This window comes from Tachypleus tridentatus, chromosome 13, assembly GCF_004210375.1.
Source record: "Tachypleus tridentatus isolate NWPU-2018 chromosome 13, ASM421037v1, whole genome shotgun sequence".
Lineage (NCBI taxonomy): Eukaryota > Metazoa > Arthropoda > Merostomata > Xiphosura > Limulidae > Tachypleus > Tachypleus tridentatus.
In genome coordinates, this window is record NC_134837.1 from 98,446,231 (window position 1) to 98,466,924 (window position 20,694).

At 33.3% G+C, this 20,694-nt stretch overlaps 1 protein-coding gene across 1 annotated transcript in view; it reads right to left on the reverse strand.

The window, feature by feature from the left end:
- Positions 1-20,284, reverse strand: part of LOC143237304 (serine hydroxymethyltransferase, mitochondrial-like) — a 42,931-nt gene extending 22,647 nt beyond the window's left edge. Inside the window, exons 1-7 of the mRNA XM_076476398.1 lie at positions 20,005-20,284; positions 15,660-15,860; positions 15,223-15,302; positions 12,579-12,779; positions 11,752-11,833; positions 10,007-10,129; positions 3,507-3,646 (exon numbers count right to left, since the gene is read on the reverse strand). Of these exons, the coding sequence (XP_076332513.1) occupies positions 3,507-3,646; positions 10,007-10,129; positions 11,752-11,833; positions 12,579-12,779; positions 15,223-15,302; positions 15,660-15,860; positions 20,005-20,058 (881 nt within the window). The 5' untranslated portion in view covers positions 20,059-20,284. The remainder of the gene's footprint in view (positions 1-3,506; positions 3,647-10,006; positions 10,130-11,751; positions 11,834-12,578; positions 12,780-15,222; positions 15,303-15,659; positions 15,861-20,004) is intronic.
- Positions 20,285-20,694: the final 410 nt, after the last annotated feature.

A 20,694-nucleotide genomic window follows, 5' to 3' on the forward strand; every position in this document is an offset into this window, starting at 1 on the left:
TCTGTCTGCACTCCCACTGTAGTTATGGAATGAAGTGCAGCAGCATATGTCCGAGATTGAGTTGTGGACAGCAATTTCCAAGCGTCAGGATAACTAATGTTATGTGTCGTTTTCAAACGCTGCACCTCTTTTTCCTCCAACCATTTTGGGCAAGAATGAAAGTAAGAGGGGTGAGAACCATTGCAGTTTACGCAATGTGGGTTCATGTCACAGTCATAGGCATCGTGGTCCTTCCCTCCACAATGAGCACATGTCAGGGAACCACAACAAGATGTCTTTGAGTGGCCGAATCTCTGACATTGGAAACATCGAATGGAAATGAGATAACCTGCCTTGATGGTGGCAGGTGCACGTGGTGAAGTAAATGTTAAAATGAGGGTATTTGTTGGCAGTGTAACTCCATCTTTGCGAGTGGAGATGTACCTCACTGCAGAAACTCCTTGAGTGGAGAGACCAGCGAGAATCTCTGACTGGGAACGTTCTTCAAATCCCTTTCAACAATAACTCCTCGTGAAGAATTCAAGGTAGCATGGGGTGTAACCTCAATAGGTATATCCCCAATTGCCTTTGAATTCAAGAGGAGTTCACTGTGTTTGGATGTGGATGTTTCAACCAATATGTCACCAGATCGAAATTTCTTTACTGACTTTGGAGAGCCAGCAAGTCCCTCTAGTCCCTTTTAAATAAAAAAAAGGGGACATTTGCCCTAAAGGTCTTTCGAAGAGAATGTAATATAAGAAAATGAGGTACGTGTGTTACTGATGTTGAAGATTGCTGTTCTGAGTATTCAAGACGTGTTCGCTTACCCGTTGACTGTTTTTTTACAATTTTATTTAAATTTCTTGGAGGATCCATAGGAATAAGAAAAAATTTCGGTACCCACTGACCCCTACAAGGGGATGCACTACAAAGTCATGCAAGGACAATGCAGCAACCCCAGGGTTTCGTGAGCACTCTACCCAAACACCAGCATCAGGCACAATGTCCACAACACCCGTTGAGAACTTCCAACACTGGTACTTGGTTGACTCTAGCCCAAGTGGACCAGCCGATTGACACAAGGGGGGCCACCCAAAGGCCGCCCGTCTATGGGAATTCGAGGCCAAAGTGGTGTGTTAGGGTTGGACCCCTCAACCACCAGGATCCTCTCCTCCCCTTCACGGGTCGCCACGCACGGCAAACACGTGGGTGGATGTTTAGATCCCAGAGAAGGTAACCAGATAGAACAGAACCTTCCTTGGGAGGTCCCCTCACCACGTACAGGAATCCACACCGAGGGGTTTAAAGAAGGAGGAAATCCTTCCAACCAGGGGTTAGAAACCTTCTGTTCCCCTTCAACCCTGCTCATGAGTTTCTTTGGTCAATGTGGGTGAAGTGCAATGATTGATATTAGGAAGTCTTGCAATCCATTTTCTGTGGGAGCTGCAGAGATGGCTGAAGAAGAAGCAGAGAAGACCAAGGCTGTGGTGAAGCACTGAGTTCTTGACTTTACTTATGGCATGACCTATGGTTGATTGAATGAACAGTATATTGGATTCCAGGTACTGTAATTTTTAAATTGGAATGAAGTTTTAGATAATTATAATCATGGGTGGATTGCAGAGCCTTTTTAAGGGGACAAGAACCATAATTCTATGTGCCCAGAATCTGGAGTGGTGAGGGAAAAAAAAAAAAAAGAGTGCTGTTGAAAACCAGTTTTTGCAATCAGAGTGTCAAATGAAATACCGAGTGTGTTCAGAAGTTGCTGGAAGGAAAAATAAAGTTAGTAAAATACAAAATGAATTGTAAATGTCAAGAGAAGTATCCTAGTATAAAAGCAAGTTGAAAAGTTCACAAACAGGTGAATCAAAAATAGGTTTGAATGAATTATTTGTTCAGAAAAGGAGTGTCGTTGTCAGCTATGAAGTCATATTCGAACATTCTCCATGACAAACTTGGAGAAAGATGGCTGGGATTTTAGTTGCTCGTGAGATGACTGCAGGTATCAGCAATGGACATTATTTTGTTCTACTGTTGTCTGGAGTTTTTTGTTCTTTTTTTTCTATATGAGTTTGAGTCTGCTCGTAAATTGTTGGTTGATTGTCAATTGATGTCAATATTTGGGTAGTTGAGATCCGTGTGGTTTGTGTTCGGGTTGAAGTTAAAGTTGGCTTGAAGGTTGGTGGAGTCTGGATAAATTTGTATCAGAAGAGGGGTTCATTTTTTCATGATAACACCGTGTTGACATTAATACTACAATACAAAAATAAAATCTGCAGCATTCTATTAAAAATTTTAAAATCAAATCAGATCACATATTGAAGGTTAGGATATCATTTAGTGTATGTAAAAAATATGACTGGACTGAAAGAGTTGCAAAGAGAGTTCTCAGTCCATTTCTAAATCACTCCTTATGGGAATAGTATGCTTGTTCAATCCTCCTCTTGTACAAATCATATGCACCATAATACCTTTATACATGTATATCACTTACTCAGTAAGTGTCACTAAAGTCTGATTTCAGTAACACTGATGAAAAATGATATATAACTATATTCATACATCTAATAAATTTTATTCTTTTAACACTACTTTCAGACACTGAGAACCTGAATTCAGTTAGTCTCTTACTCTTTGAATTAACTGTTTTAAATCAAAAGAAGTTTGGAATAGCCAATAATCAAGCTACATTTGAACTTTTAGTCATTCCTTTAATAGGAATGTACACATCATCAACTTCTACTAAAAAATAACAAAAACATGCTTTACAATTATGTTAACCTCACTTATTTTGTTTACAGTGTAAATCATAAAATTAAACTGTGGCAATGTTGTTTTTTTCATGAAAAAACATCTGTTTGTAGAGCATGTTTAATTAAATCTGAATACCAAAATATTTTGATGAATTTCACAATAAAGTAGCAGCATCAAATCTAAAACTTATGATGAATAATAAACTTTCTCATTGTAAGGGGGGATTTTGACTCTTAAATACATTAAGCAACTTGAAATACATATTGTTTATTTTACTTAAAACACTAATGTCAAATTCTTTTCCCTTTCTGCTGCTAAAACATCTACTTCTTACCATTGTCAACAATAACCCTTCACTCTTTCACCAATCAAAACAGCAATTTTAAATTCTCACTGATCCTTGAACTATAGAAATATAGTTCAACATCTTTCTACACTTTTAGTGACGTAAATATGAAAGTAGTCCATAACCATGTACATTGCATTTCAACATGTATCTGGTGAAAATTTTGTTTGCTAAACAAATATAAAACTTGTGCTTATTTTTCATGCACAATAGCAGCAAGAGTATGGAACTAATGCTTACATAGAAATATAGTCTGGTACATCCTTCTATATTGTTATCAAAAGTTTCCTGACACACAACCCATCTTTTACCCGAAGATTGTAATTGTCATAACTTACATCCTTTTTAAAATTCTCATCAACAACAAATTATTGTTTCTGATTCTCTTAATTGTCTAAACAGACAGACATGTTCCTTTCCAACTCACCTGGCCCCACGGAGGGTTTTATGAGTCGTTGTTGTCACAACATCAGCATATTCAAAGGGTGAAGGTATGACTTGAGCTGCAACAAGTCCACTAATGTGTGACATATCAGCTAGTAATACAGCTTTAACATCATCACAAATCTACAATAAGAAATATATATACATAAAGTAAAATATACCTTATTTTAACCATATCATGTGTTGTTTATGGCTTCATATTTTGTCAATGCACAATAAAAACTGGGCATAACTTATCATAAAGGTTGTTTAATCAAGAGGTTCTACCAAACTCTTACAACGTTTTTCAGAGTAAAGTCAATTCATTAAACTGATATTGTCTTTGTATCCAAATAAATATCTAACTACTAAAATTCAATCAAGGCTTCACAAAAAATACATGTAACTACAGTTTTCGTGCTTGTTAAATATTTCATTTTAAAGAAGTTTTTTTGATTTCCTTTTTTACTTTATATTATGACTTTTATACATAACCATTACTCAAATTTACCATATACTTCAAAGGGTGTACTTATTGCACACAATATCATAAAGATGCAGTGGCGGCACCAGGATATTTTTGTTGGGGGAGGGGGGGGGCACTAAGGTAAACTGTGGATGGGCTTCCCAAAATGCCATCAATATAAAGTATAGATGGTAAGTTATAATAATGTAGATACCAAGGTACATTTCAGAAAGGTGTGCTATTTTGAACTGCATTTTCAATGCAGTTTTCATTGGGAAACTCATACTCTGATTAATAATTCATTATTACAAATTAGAAATAATCTGTTTATGAAAATATGTGTACATGTAAAAGAGAAAGCTCACCTAAATTCCACCCAAGGTAATACATAATAATAAAGAAAATCAAGATTAGCTTAGATTGAACATTTAATATACTATCAAGAGTAAAGCTACAAATCAAAAGAAATATAACATAAAGACATAGTTTACCTAGCAGAAACGAATTATCCCATGTGAAGTTAATACACTCTGAGGAAAAGTAAAGTCATCATCAGGCTATCTTTCATCACATGTTTATAGTCAGTATTACTTTAAAACAATGTGTCTGTTCTGGTGATTGGCAGCAAATGTGTCTATAACAGTATCAATATCGAGTTGTTTTGCCCTCCTGGAGTTTACTGATATGACAGCAAGGTTGCTGGTGCAGTTGTTACCACTGCTGTTGTGCAAGTATGTCTTGAGAAGCTTCTCTCATAGACAGCTGAAGTGACAGGCAGGGTCACAGCAATGCATTCGAGTTTGTGGAGATCCATGAAAGCATTCTTGAATGGCTCCAGCATGGTTGCAAGCTCCAATGGTGTGGATACTTCCTGCCCCTTGTCTTTCTCCCTGGCAATTGGCCAGTTCAACTGGTGGACCTCCACTGTGAGGTCATCCTCTGCTACACCATAGTTTGCTGCCATTCCTAAGAGTGCTTGTTTGGCCAAAAATGTGGAGTACTTGGGGTTCAATGCAGTTGCACCCATCTGAACATCCTGTCTATAATGACATATAAGGTGCATCTCCTGGCATCTGGTGTTGGTTTATCTCTTTGACTAGTACTAAATGTGATTATGAATTCGTCCAGGTGTCTGGGGACAGATCGTTGTCCACCTTGATGCACTGTCTCAGTGCATATTCCCACTTTCTTACATATATCCTCAGCAGACTCTTCCATGTCTTTTCATGCTTCAGTTCTCATTTCTGAGACCAGAGATAACAGATAGTATTAGGTCCTCTGCAGGGGCCAGCTGCAGGCCAGGTGACTGGAGGTGGTCTGATAGCTGTTTTGTCATCAGCAGTAGTTTTTCTATGGCCACTAGACTGGTTGCAAACTGCTGATCCAGGAGAATGCACAGGCCCTTTGATTCCGTGGCTCTGTGGACATTGTCCCCCTCCACAAGATGCTCTAGGGTTGTCACAATGGCAGGGAGGGTTCTTTTCACAGCCAGACAAGCAGCATGTTGGCAGGCCCATTTTGTGTCTGACAGTCACTTCAACTCTGTATGCTGGTTCATGGGTTCAAGCTCCTTCTGTAGCTTCAGAAATTCTTCATGCACAACCAATGTAGAGTAGAATTTGTACAGTTTCTGAATTTTCACAAAGAACTCTGCTGCAGCCTGAACGTTGTGCACACAATCAACTAGCACAACATCAGTGGCATACAGGAGAGGTTCAGGAGAGATGTCTCAGATTGTGTATGTCCACTGCTATGCACACAGGCATGACTGCAGCTCCGTCATAGCACTGGCCATTGCAGGCATTATGGTCAATACCACATTCAGCCAGTCTCCATGATTTTCTTGAGCAATGAATCTGTATCCAGACCCTCAGCAGCTGTGAAGTCCAGAAACTCCTCGTGAAGGCTCTGTTAGTGGAGATACCTTACCACAATGGACAGCTGTTCTTGTTTGCTTAGCAAAATGCTCAGCTTCCATGACCTCTTTGCTGATATCCTTCCTGATCATTCCAGCTATAATGTCAAGCAGTTCATTTTGGATATCATGGTGCACGTACTTGGCACTGCCAGGACCACTCAACTTCTTCATGGTTTCATCACACCTGGAAATCATGTCAAGAAGTTCCAGGAAATTGCCCCTGTTATCTGACTGATTACCTTTCCCTGTGACCTCTCTGGGCTTCATTCTAGCAGGATGTGTAGAGCAGTGCATCTATCACAGTTCTTATGTAATGTCAGTTTTCCTCCACAGTTTTAGCATGGCTTGCATTGAGAGCATATTGGATCCTTGCACCATTTGTTTTCTGCAATTTAAACTCTGCCCAAGCTTGCATGGCAAACTTGAGTCCTGCAGAGTTATCATGGGACTTCAGCGATGTGGTCGCCTTCTTCCAGTTGCGGAAGCCTTCATGGGTGAAGGACTTCTCAGAGTGTCTGACTGAAAAGACGACATGTGAAGCAGAATGCAGCATCTTGGGTCACAGAGTACTCCAACCACAAGTGCTGATCACGCCAATTCTTGTTGAAGGACCTTGACTGGCCACTGTATCCTGTGGCCAAATATCTCTTCAAGTCTGGACAGGTAGAACCACTCTCTGGAAGGGTAGTTTTTCAGCCTGGCTGTGAGTGGTGCCCTCTTGCTGCTAGGGTCCTGCACTAATCGTGTCTGCATTTTCACCATCATGATCACCACTGTCCTCCTCACTTGCACCATATGTGTTTGTAGGACCACCTACTCACTGCCTCTTCTTGGATAGCAGGTAGTGTTGCATAATCAATCCTATGTGTAGTATGACCGGTTTATGTTTTGGTGGGTGATGTCCGACTCTTGTCTTGTGTGTTGGTGTCCTTGTTTGAAAATAAGTCGCTGACTTTGATTTCCTTTTATTAATCCAAACTGAGTGTGTGTTCCAGTGTGAGGCTGAGTACCAGAGAGAGCGAGAGCTTCGTAAACAAACATAACTCCCTTTTATACAGAGCGTGCAAACATCAAAATGACCCCTGAGCCGGCTGACTGCTAGTACCACTTCTTACTTCCAAGTTGTGTTAGTTTATATGAAACAAATGGGAATATTTCTCCTTATCTTGCCATTAGGGCTTACAAAGGATATTCATTTGAAACATCGAAATCTAAGGAAAAAGATATAACATACATACTATTGGGTCATTTCATGAATAAGGAACAAATAACAACTAAACATAGTTCAACATTACGAACAACTGTTCTGAATTGAAATCACCAAATTATATTAATAGCACATGAAAATCCAGAACATATCCGTGAAATACTGTTAGAGAAAGTGTTTATTTCTAACCATATACCACAAGTACTTAATTAGAAGGTAGTGATAATGTAAAATTACACGGCTAATTAGGGAACACAAACACAGCTTTGATAGGGCATGTTGTAAAACTGTGGGCAGCTGGCATCTGGATCTTGATTGGGCTGAGCCGATTGTCAGCCGTATACAGAGTGTACACCATGGTCAGCAGCTTGGATCATACGCTTAAGTCGTTTCAGGTAGGAATCGCGAGCTCGAACAAAGCAAACCCATGGCCTGGATACTGAATGGTCATAGTAGCACCAAAACAAAATGTCTAAATTGCAGATGACCTTCATAAGTTCACATTATTCAAACAGACCAAACTGTGATTGTGATATTGTTCTTATTATCATAAGTGTGACAAGAACCTGTTACAATAACGTAACTACTACATTACATTATATTAGGCACTTCTAAATAGCCCAATGACAATTTCAAAATTCATTCTAGAATTGTTTAAAAATATTATTTGGTCAGTTAACATGTAAGGTTATTATCTAATCATAAGTATAACATTAATTGGATTGCAAGTCACAATTTTAAGTATATGCCACAATCATCAGTACAATTTTGGATGGCTGATACACATTGCAAAATGATCTCACAGAGGACACAACACTGGCTAAATGCTTCATAGTTTTGACCTATACACAATACACTTATAGATGCATGCTATGTTTTACTTTTCAATAAAAGATAAATGAACTTTATGGGTAAATACCTGTGAAACCTTTGGTTTATCAAGTAAAATCCCTGATGATCTGTTGTAACTTGAAATCAACATGGTCTAATCTTCATCAAAGCTCAAGATAGAATGGCATTACACAGGGAGCGGCAATACAGCGCATGGGTTTCAGTGCATTCAGTACGTTGCTATGGGACACATACTTCCGTCTAAATGAAGACGTTGAGTTCTACAGATCTGTCTCTTTGATGTTAATTGTTAAGCAACAACAACGAATGTGTTCCCCACCCCCCTGATGCCGCCACTGTAGAGATGTACTGTCCTACAGATGTATTTTTCTGTATGTATTAACACAAGAAACATACGAATATCAAGTTGTCAGACAGACCTTTGCTTTATGGTTTTATTCATTCAGAAACAGAAAATATTTTTGTTCTGTAAGGAATGAATACTGATTTGGAATGGCATTAACATTACATCAACTTAAGAAGAAAAAGGAATGATAACAGTTGTTGGTAAGAGATCACAAGGAGATGAATAAAACCAACTGATACAAACATTATTCATATTTTTCTGGTTAGCCTTTTACCAACCAGCACACTAACCGATGTAATAAGTAAACAATATGTTCAATTATTACACTAACAAAATGTAAATTAAATGAATTGACAGAAGTTTTCTTTTTTAACAAGTATACAAAAATATTTTTAATGTACCACAAAAACCTGAACATTAACCTCATCACTCCTTTAATTATTATCCAAAACAATCCAATTTTAATATACATACTGTATTCTTTACACTCTTTTTGCTTTCACTCCATTGTATTCCTTACACTGCTCTTCTGAAGTATGTGCTTTCAAGTTTACCTTCTTCAAATACCTTTCTAATTCTTAAAAAATCCTTAGTTTACAATAGGCCATTGAAAATACAACCCATTGAACTCTGTCAGCTGAGTTATTCAAGTGTAACAATGAAAAATATTTAAATAAAGATTATTGAATTTATCTTCCTTTAGTGTTTTAGCTAATTAATTAGAACCCTATCAAAATACAGTAGCTTTTGTTTGTCACATTTATTTCGAGAAGTTCTGCCTGAAAGAAACTGAAATATGTTTCAAACGTATTTGCCAAATTACAAAGGAATATATTTGAAATAGTTAATATAAAATTATACTCTTAATGTATTAAATATTTCATGCTGCTTTTAATGGTGATACCATATGTTTAAATATTACTACTAATACTCCAACTTTAGCCTATAAGTACATTAGACCCTCATAATCCTAGTCAGGTTTAAGTATACATTCATAAAAAACAGTCACAAAAACAAATCCTCAAAAGTATATATATTATAGACCCTGTTGTTTATATAAGATGCTTACAGCTACAAACTAAACAATAACAAACCTGTTACACTACATTTTGTTCTGGACTGCTAAATAAAATAAATGACTTACAGATCAGATCTTCCAGGTATCTTAGACCTCGGATCAAACAAGTCTCTGATCCAGACTCATACAAATGCAAATACAAAGTTTTTTTTTTACTTTGATGAAATTTTACTTAAAGGAATGAGAAATACTTCTAGGTCATAGTACTCATAAGTTTAAACATACCTGATGTAAGATTTAATTATAAAATATTAAATAACATTTGAATTTAACTTTTATATTATTTCTGATAATAAGCTGATGCTTATTACCAATACATTAGCTAAGTTGGTGAGATCTCATTACGTTTCAAACTGGTCTTGATACGGGTTGTGATATCCAATGAGCTTAATTGCTTCACATTACAAATCAATCAATTATCTGAGGAGTTAACATTAATATAGTTTTATTTATTTACTTTAAATAACTGATGCTTTAAATCTAAGTCTGTTGAATATACATTATGTTCTATCATTAGTACAGCATTATGAATATTTTCTGATAAAAATTAAAAATGCAATATATTGTAAATATATACAAATAAACTGAAAACCCACCAAAAAATTCAACATGAAATAGAAACAAACATGTTTTTTACCTCACGAAATCTTTTATAATCCAACAGACGAGAATAAGCAGTAGTTCCTGCTATAATTAATTTTGGACGAACAAGACGAGCTAGTTGACTTAACTTTTCATAGTCTATAAGTCCAGTTTCTGGCTAGAAAAAAAAGCAACACTTAATTTGATATTTTGAGAAATAAGTGAAAAATTCAATTTTTCAGGTACTGAAAAAGATATTTTATCATTACAGTAATTGCTTTACCATATGAAAATAGACCAAGACTTTATACATAAAAAAACGTTCTATGCAACCACCATACATCCATACAGCTCATTCAAAACTTTTATTGTTAAACAGTTACAAAAATAATAATAATGATGAAACCTATGATATTATTTTAAAAAAAAGTTTAAAAATATTCTGAAAAACAGTTAAGTAGTTTTTGTATTAATACATGTTAAGAGTTAAGAAATTTGGGATTAGAACATTCTCAAATTCTACTAGCTAGTCAGTCATATGAATAGTTATATCCATTTCAAATATATATCTGTCAGTTTACACATAAAATTATGACTTTAATATTAGTCTAAATGTTTTTCATATGAAAGAGAATAATTATATTCAAAATACAGTTACAATGATGTGTGCACTAGGTGTGCTCTAATTATTTAGATTTTAATATTTAAGCTGATTAATCATACTGCTCGTCTCCTTGAGAGATTTTTTTTCACAACAGAGAATGAAAATTACAAAAACTTACAACTCTGAACATTGCTTTTTCATATTAACAGTAGCTGTGCACTAAATTTTTTATTTAATAAAATAATGCAACAAAGAACACAAAATAACAACATGTAAAAAAGTAGACAATGTCCCAAAACTATCATAATTTTAGTGACCAATATAAATCATTGAAAACCTCGTCCATCTACACAATATTGTTCACGCAAGAAAAAAAAAAGTTTTCTTCAGAAGTGATCCATAAAATCTCGGTACAAAAGACAATATAATACATCATTTGATAGATAAATAAACCTTGCCTGTCTATTGGGTATAACTAACAGTCGTAAATGTTAGAGAACTACACACCAACAAATGCTGAAAGAGAATGTGACAGGTGAGCATGGAAGGAAGAAGCTGGCTTTTTCACCATACAAGATTGAAAGATAATGAAAATTTGATTTTTCCCAATGATGATGTTACAGTGAGTAGTTTAAACTTAGCAGTACCTAATTAAAGTACTTGTACATCATTCCCATGTAAGAAACAATGCCTTCAGTTACATATCTCCATATGTTAAAATGACAGTGTTTAGATCTGATTCACTTAGAGGTATGTTCTCAGTAATCCTTCCTGAGTACTAAACAGGATATTACTGTACAGTGAAATCTAGTGGGTGTATAAATAAAACTTCCCAAACACTGTAGTAAATGGAAATACAAAGCTCTCGATAACTTAATGTCTATTAATATGCACTACCTCATCTGCTGATTGTTATAGTCCTAACATAATAAATGCAACTTAACGTAAGAAACATAAAAGCTGTGTACGTGTCAAGGTTTTTCAAATACTTTCAGTAATTTTACTACAGTTGAAATTACTGCTTCATACTACATAAATATTCACTACCTTTCATTATATATGAAATGTTTCACTAAATTAGCTTATGATCAGCAGTACTTTCATGAAATGTTGTGAGCTAATCAAATAAACTGGTAAGTGTTCTTAAAATTTCCATTTCTTATTGTTGAAACTTTTTATAAGTCTATTATACTTACATTCAGTTTATATCCTATTGACTCAAAAAAAATAGATGTTGCTGAAACTCTCTTTTGATCACTCATATAGCCATGTGTAAGGCTGTGGAGGTAAACATAAATAAACTTCAAAAATACTTAAGGAATTTAATGGTTATATAAAAATAATGTAATTTGAATGAAACACTTAAAAATTACTGCATGTGGCTTTACTGATTAGGAGTACTGAAATCACATAAGAAAAATTTAATAAAATATTCGAAGGTTAGCTTAAATATTATTATTGTCAATAATTACTTTAATAATACTGAGTTACACACACAGATAAAGAAAAAATATACTTTGGTGACCACAATAGTTCTAAGCCACTAAAACTAAACCTTAACTTTTATTGTCTCTTTTTATAAGTACAACCTGGTAAAGATTTGTCTTTATAAGATTAAGTATTATATGTACAGCAGTCAAAAAAAAAATATTCAGCAAACCCTAGAAAAGTATTTTTTTTATTTCAAATATTACAAAAAACTGCAGTTTCATGTATCTTTTTCAGATCACTGACCAATTTAAAAGTAACTTGTGTGCTAGAGAACATGTGGGAGTATTGAACAAACTCTCAACTTGTTCAACCACTTTGACAGGCTCGTGACTGAAGTTTTAACTCAACAACTGATCAATAAAAAATTATATGATTATGCAAATACACTATCAATTGTTATTGATAATAATATATATATACAAAAACTGTAAGAACATGTTAACTGCTTCTTAATTACAAGACAATGCATTTAGATATTTGAATATCTATATAGAATATATACCTTTTATTCTCATTAAATTTCAATACTTACTGTCCTCCATCTGGTAGATCTAAACCCATGAGTCTGTCATGAGGCTTTAGAAGTCCAGTATATGCAGCAAAGTTAGCAGGAGAGCCTGAATATGGTTGGACATTAACACCCCACTTTTCTGGATCCAGATCAAATGCTTCTAGTGCTCTCTTCTGGCACAGTAACTCAATCTTGTCTATAACTTCAGTTCCACCATAGTACCTTGATCAAAAGCAATTTGATAATGTATTACCTCAGAAGCGCAACTACATTTTTATCATAATTATATCAGAATACATCATTAACTAACAATCCATATCTGCAATGGAAGAGTACTTTTATGTTTGACTGAGAATGGCTCAAACAAGACCAATTCTGAATAATCACTAGAAGAACTCGCTTTATGGAGGAAAGTACACAATGATGTTAAAAATGTCCATTTCATTTGGTAAAAAACATTTACAATTTATATGATACATAAAAGATGATAAAGTATGAACCTTATTTAGTAAATTAAGTAATATGTAAATCACAAAGTTTTTCTGTTGAGTTGAAATACTTTAAGAATTGTTTCTTTGTGAAAATTAAACAAGTTCCTTTTCTTACTTCAAACTACTCAGCAAAATCTAAAATAGACCTATGGTTTCTACTAGTTACCTTGAACAGTTGATGGCACCTTACACTGCTTGAAGTAATGCATTTTAATTTTTGATTTCTTAAATATTGTAAATCTTAGGTATTTATAGATGTATAAAAAGTTATGCTTAGACTGACTTTTGTTCTTAAACTGAAGAAAATATTAATTTTTAATAAATTACAATTAAGCTTTGTCTATTAATAGTTGTCTCTGTCAAATTTGTTTTAAGCCTAAATTAATAAATATTACAGAAATAAGTATAAAATCAAGGTATCAAAACAGAAGCAAGCCAGTGTTACAGATTAAAACTTTTATATACTATATAAAACAATTAAAAGGTAGTTAAAATCTAATACTATACCTATTACTAAGCAAAATCCAATGTCATAAAATAATATCAGTTGTGATCTTAAATGGTATATACAGTGTTCTAACACAGTCATCATTTTAAAATAAATCACCGAGTTTAAAATGACTCAAATTGTTCATGATTCAAAGATATCATTCAATGACAACATGAAAGTTTCATTCAACTGGAGAGTCAACAAATAACAGCTTATCATTACAGGCTATTGTTAACTGGCTACAGATATATGGAAGTATCATTACCAAAATGAGAAACAACTTTAAAGCCAATGGTGCAGTTACTTCAACAACTATAAAAGGTAGAATATCATTAACAAAATAACACAACTGTTATATATCACTTGCGATATGTTACGGCTGTAGGAACTTGCTTTAAGACTGATTTTAGATGTTCAAAGTCACAACTAGTCAACAAGACAAGTGTGTATTCCAGATGCACAATGAAGTACATTCTTCTCACAGTAAGATACACAACAGCTCATTCGTAACTTTACTATGTCCAGTGGACACAAGTCTCACTTTACCCTGCAGCCAGATAACAAGTGTACACTTGTTTGAAGAGCACATGAAACCAAACCCAACCCCTTTTGGCTATAAGAATGTGGTACATATAGCATAGGTAGAAGTAAAATGTTAAATGATGTATTAACCCCTATATATAGATAAAAGAGGGTCATTAATTCCACATTACTGTAACCAAATTCTATTGCAATAGGTCTTAACTTCAGCCTAATGGATGATATCATCAACCAACACTATACTAAACTGGTCAAAACATTTCTTAGGAGATAAAAAAATAGGAGAGGACAGAAGACACTAACAAAATGAAATTGCCTGCATGTTACCAGACTTTCATTTTATTATACACATACAGAATACTTTTGTCATGTGACACCAGCCAGTAATGATGACCCTTAAAACAGTTCTTTCAGAGAAATATGTCTCATGACCTTATCAACACTCTTGATTTTTATATACACAACATTAGTTCAAGGATGCTCTTACTACAAGTGGAGACCAAATTAAATTTTGAAATGAAATATTATCAACAATATAAGATATAAACCTAACCACCACCACCAATGTTCATTTATAAACACTCAAATAAACAATCAGTTGCATTTAAAAGTAATGCAAGTGTCATCAGGTGCCTGATTTGTATATAAAATGAACTGAGGAAAGATTTTTAATAATGTTTTTCCCTTCTAATCCCAAACATAAAGTATATATAATTTTCTTTAAATTGCAATTGTTTTCTACAGTATAAAACACACTGCACATGTTCTTTTAATAATTTCTCAGTCATTTAGAGTTCAAATTCTAAGAAAACAGCATTATCAGGTAAGTTTGTTCAAAATTATTTCATATAGTTACTACAACTGACAGCCCATACAAATTATTAATTAATTACTAGTTGATAACTAATGTATGCTATCCGATTGCTACAACATTATTATAAGCACTTTATTTTATAAATCAGTATATTCTACTTGCTAATATATACCTACAAAATATTAAGTTTAGTTCATTATATCGAGCTTGCTATAAATAATTATGTTTAGAAAAAAATAAAAGGTTACAGTAGGCAGCATTGATTTTATTTGCAACCCTTTAAGAAAACAAAATGATTAAAATTTGAATAACTTTTTTTCCCCCCATTACCTCTGTCCTGGGTACCCTTCCGAGTATTTGTTGTTAAGACAAGATCCTAATGCTTCTAGGCAGGCTCGGCTGGCAAAGTTCTTACAAAGAGAGAAGTCTCATCATTAATTCAGTAACTACTCCATGAATAGTTTATAAGACTGTATTTACTTACACACACACACATATTAACTACTTATTTACTACAAAATAATTAAATATGTAGGCACAGATTGTGATAAATAAAAGTACAAAAGAACTTGTCATAACATGAATGTACAGTCCATCAATATGTACATGATAGAGAAGGAAAAGTACTTTCCACAAAACTTTCATTTATTTTAATTGAGTTATAAAAGTAAAGTGAACAACTAGAAATTTCTATCAAGCGTTTTCTAACTGGTACATTATGTAGATAACAACTAACTTTTCCAACTGGGATAAGCAACAGAACAAACCTCAGAAGCTATTAATTCCAATCCATTTTTCTGTCGTCTCTTTTCTTCTTGTACAAGCTCCCATATTTCGGGGTCATCTTTTGACAGTAACTCATTACCAGACCACTCTTTATGCTGACACCATTTAGAAGAAGTGGCAAAACTGACAACAGGATATACTACTCTTGGTAATAATTTCTCTATAGTTTTGAATGTTGCCACCTATTGAATTTAATAATATGAAATCAATAGATGAAAAGTAATTTTATTAAAGCTAGAAAAAAAAATTATAAATTATATTGAACCTAGACATGATTCTCGGTAAGGATATCAGCAAAATATGAAATATTTTGTAAACAAACTAAAAATTACTGAAACCAATCAGATATCACAAATGTATTCTTTAGTCATGCAACACCAACCCCTAGTGATAGTTCTTAAAATGAGCTATTTCAGAGGAATGTCTCTACCTTATTAACACTCTTAATTTTAACATACAATATTAGTTCACGTATGTTCTTCACAAAGCCCAAAATTTAAATAACTCTGGGCAGCTTTTATAAATTATTACATGTACATCATTACCTTTGAGCTGTCAGTGTTGTAGTAGAGATCTCAGTAGCCAAGACAGTAAAAAATAAGGCAAGAATAAAAATCATGTGTGGCAAACAAACTTTATTGATAACTTAACCACAAGTCTTTTACAAGTTAACTACAACTTGGTCAAATCTCCTGTAATTTTGAGGATATATCTTATCACTTTTAAGAAAATCAATTTGACCTAAAACACTGCAAATTGACATCTTTAACCAACATGGCTGTATGTACAAACAGACAGACACACACACACACACGCACGCACAACACACGCGCACCACACACGCACGCACACACACATACACACACACACTCGCACCACACACGCACGCGCACACACATACACACACGCACGCACGCACACGCACACATAACACATACATACACGCACGCACGCACACATAACACACACACACACGCGCACGCACACACACGCGCGCACACACACATAACACACACACACATACACGCACGCACGCACACATAACACACACACACGCGCACACACACACACGCGCGCACACACACATACACACAACACATACACACACATACATACATACACACACACACACATACACACACACACACACACACACACATACATACACATACACATACATACACACACACATACACACACACATACATACACATACACACACATACATACACACACATAATAATAATACATACATACATACATATACATACACACACATATACACACATACATACATACACACATATATACATACACACACACATACACACATACATACATATACACACATACATACACACACACATAACACATACATACATATATATACACACACACACATACATACATAACACATACATATACACATATACACACACACAATACATACATACATATACATACATACATACACATACATACATACACATACATATATATACATATACACACACACACATAAACACATACATACATATACACACACACACACACTACACATACATACATATACACACACACACAACACATACATACATATACACACACACACACAACACATACATACATATACACACACACACAACACATACATACATATACACAATAATACACACACATACATACACACACACACACATACATACATACATACATACATATACACATACATACACACACACACATACACATACATACATACACACACACACACACACACACATAACACATACATACATATACACACACACACACACACACACATAACACATACATACATATACACACACACACACACACACATATAACACATACATACATATACACACACAATCCACATAGATAAGTGTAAAATAGAACAAAAACATTAAACTTAATTACTCTCGAAACAAACAAAATAAACACCATTAAATTACTGTTTAAATTTTAAAATGTTAAATTTAATGTAGATGAACATTTTTTAAAACACATATAGGTTTTGTTTTTTTATATAACATCATGGGTGAATTTTTGTATAAAAATTAAAACATTCAGTTTATTGTTTATTATACTGGTGTATTTACAAAAAGTGAAAAATCTTGATTTTTTTAGGATAAAAATTTATTTTACCTTAAAAAATAAGTCTAACATGAGAAAGGTAAGAGACAATTTCAGAATATTGTTTTATAAAACACACAATAAGTCACTGTTTTACACCCAGCAAAGCAGTATGTACTTAAATTTAAGTCATTCAGACATTTTGTATATAAATGTGCATGTATTCAAGTACACAGAAAGGTAATTTATCATGCATACCTGTATTTATGGAAAAATTAACACACATGTAAATGTAAATTTACAAATGCACACTCAAGTCTCAAGGTTATTCAGTTAAGGGACTACAAGTTTTTGTTAAAGTAATTTCCTATAACAGAACAAGTTCTATCCTCCATTATTTGTCTACCCTGATCTAGTTACTTTGTAATTGTAGGTCATTGTCCTGTTGCAAACTAAAGAAAACTGGTTTAGTCACATGCAAACAGTTTAACAAAGGAATTTGTATCTGTTTAATAGTATTTTATTGTTCTTTACCTAGACTTAGGCTTACTAAGCTTGTGTATATGTTGTTGATGTGGCACTTACATTGTTGAGTTGTTTACTTTACAAAAGTATATACATATACAATAATATGGTTTTTATTTAAGTATTGTGTATTTTCATAACTTACTGAAGGCAGTTACACAGTACAACAAGTAAAATAGAAATGAAAAAATTCATAAAAGTCAAAAACTGAATGAAAATTTAATGTTATATTTATCAAAAATTCTTAGACATTTCTGAAACAAACTTACAATTTCAAAGTGAAAATTAAAATATTTTTTCTCAACTTGCTAATAAATGTACTACATTATAATTAAGAACTTTCACTAAACTCAGCAAAAATTATACTAATTATGAACATATTTTGCATACCTGCATACATGTTAAAGTAACACTAGATTTTCTAAAAAAAAAGATTAATACAAAAACATACAAATTACCAACACTCAAAACTTTTTAGGTTTACTTTATCTCAACTCATATACTTTGTAATCTTATTTATATAATATTATGTGTGTGTGTGTGTGTGTGTGTGTGTGTGTAAGTAAGTAAGTCTATTGTTTAGCCAGTTCCACTAATCACTGAAAGGTTACAAATTATCAAAAATACACAGGAACAAATACTCTTGGCCATAACTGTATAGTAATTTTATTTGCATCATTACAGTGATGATTCAACTGTTTTATCAATTTTTTTTGTTAAGTTGCTGGCTAATATTTCATGTTATGCAATAACTATATGTTAATTTCCATTTCCATTCTTGGATATGTACATAAAGTTACAAACATTGATGAAATTATCTTTTCTTATTCTAATTCTAAAAAGTGTTTATACTGTAAATTACTTCACTGCAAGGTAATAAATTGTATTTCGTCAGATTATATACGTTTGTATATTATTTATATAATGTTTATTTTACAATTATTTTATGGCAGTTACTAGAACGGTATTGAACTATACATATCAGATATAAACTGAGGAATACCTAGCAGAACAAATTAATTTGAAATAACAGTATCATACATCAAGAGAACAGAAAACCAAAATCTATAATGTTTACCTTAAACTTAATTATTATTTGGATATCTCACTGTTATTAATGTTACTTGCTGTAATACCAATATTTCACCAACGTAGTCCTAAAACCATAAACTATGCCGCTCATGTTGCATACATTTAGATAATCTTCATTCAAAACATTATTTCAAACGTTGTAACTAATACAATTTTAGGAAAACAATGGTACCAAGTACGGTTTTTTTTCAAATAACTTTAAATTGAATAAAGACATTAGTTATTCAGATACATAAGCATTACGATATCATAAACTTTACCAATAAGCAATACACGAAATAATAAGTCATAAACATCCACAAATGGGTAATCGTGCACATACATAAAAAAACAAATGTAAAATACTATAGACAACTCTCCAAAGTATGTTCTAACCTCTATCACTAAATTAATGTTACACTTAAGATTTCTGTGAACTGTAAGCGTAAATCAGTAATGATAAAGAACGTAAAAAAAAACCAGTAATTTTTATCTACTATCTTCATACATTAATAATAAAAACATGAATATGAAGTCGATATGGTGTTGTTAATTTAATATTTACTCAATACATATTCCTTAACTTTTTCAGCTGCTAAACTGTCATAATTATAATATACAAAATATACTAACCTTTTTACTTAAAATCATATGAATTTGATGATGAATTACGTTAGAAAGTGCCATGTTTCAATTACCACCTGTCGTTTGAAGTTCGAAACGTTTCTCACTCGATATTATAGAGATAAGATTACTTTACGATCAACCGCCTGCCACACGATCTACGTATGAAAAGACCAAGAATACGAGATGTTAATATTTAAAGTTCACACAAACTTCATACAGAACTAGTTTGTTTTCGTCTATTAGTTCCACGATCACATGCTCTAAACTAAGGGACCGTTTTGTAATTGTGTTTATTTTTTGTGTGTGTGTAACAGCCTAAAATTTATATTTAAAAAACAATAATGACTATTAAACTAATTGAAACTTACAGCTTTAAGAAAGTACTTTTATTCTTATGGAAGACATCGAAATGGCATACTGGTACCTTTCAATGAATGAACAGCAAAAATAAATAAAACATTTCACAAAAATCGCTTCTTCTGTTAAGATCAAATGGTTTTATTTATGCAATTTAGGGTACAATTAGTACTCGTATCATAAAATGTGCTGCTGCCAACTGAGTTCTATTAAATAAATTAAACAATTTTCATTGCTATTTTATCGTTCGTTTTTTTACATCCAAATTTTTAAGTATCACAAGAGGGACTCTTTTCTCTTTTTGGATTGGAATGGTCATGGTGTGAGATGAAGTAATAG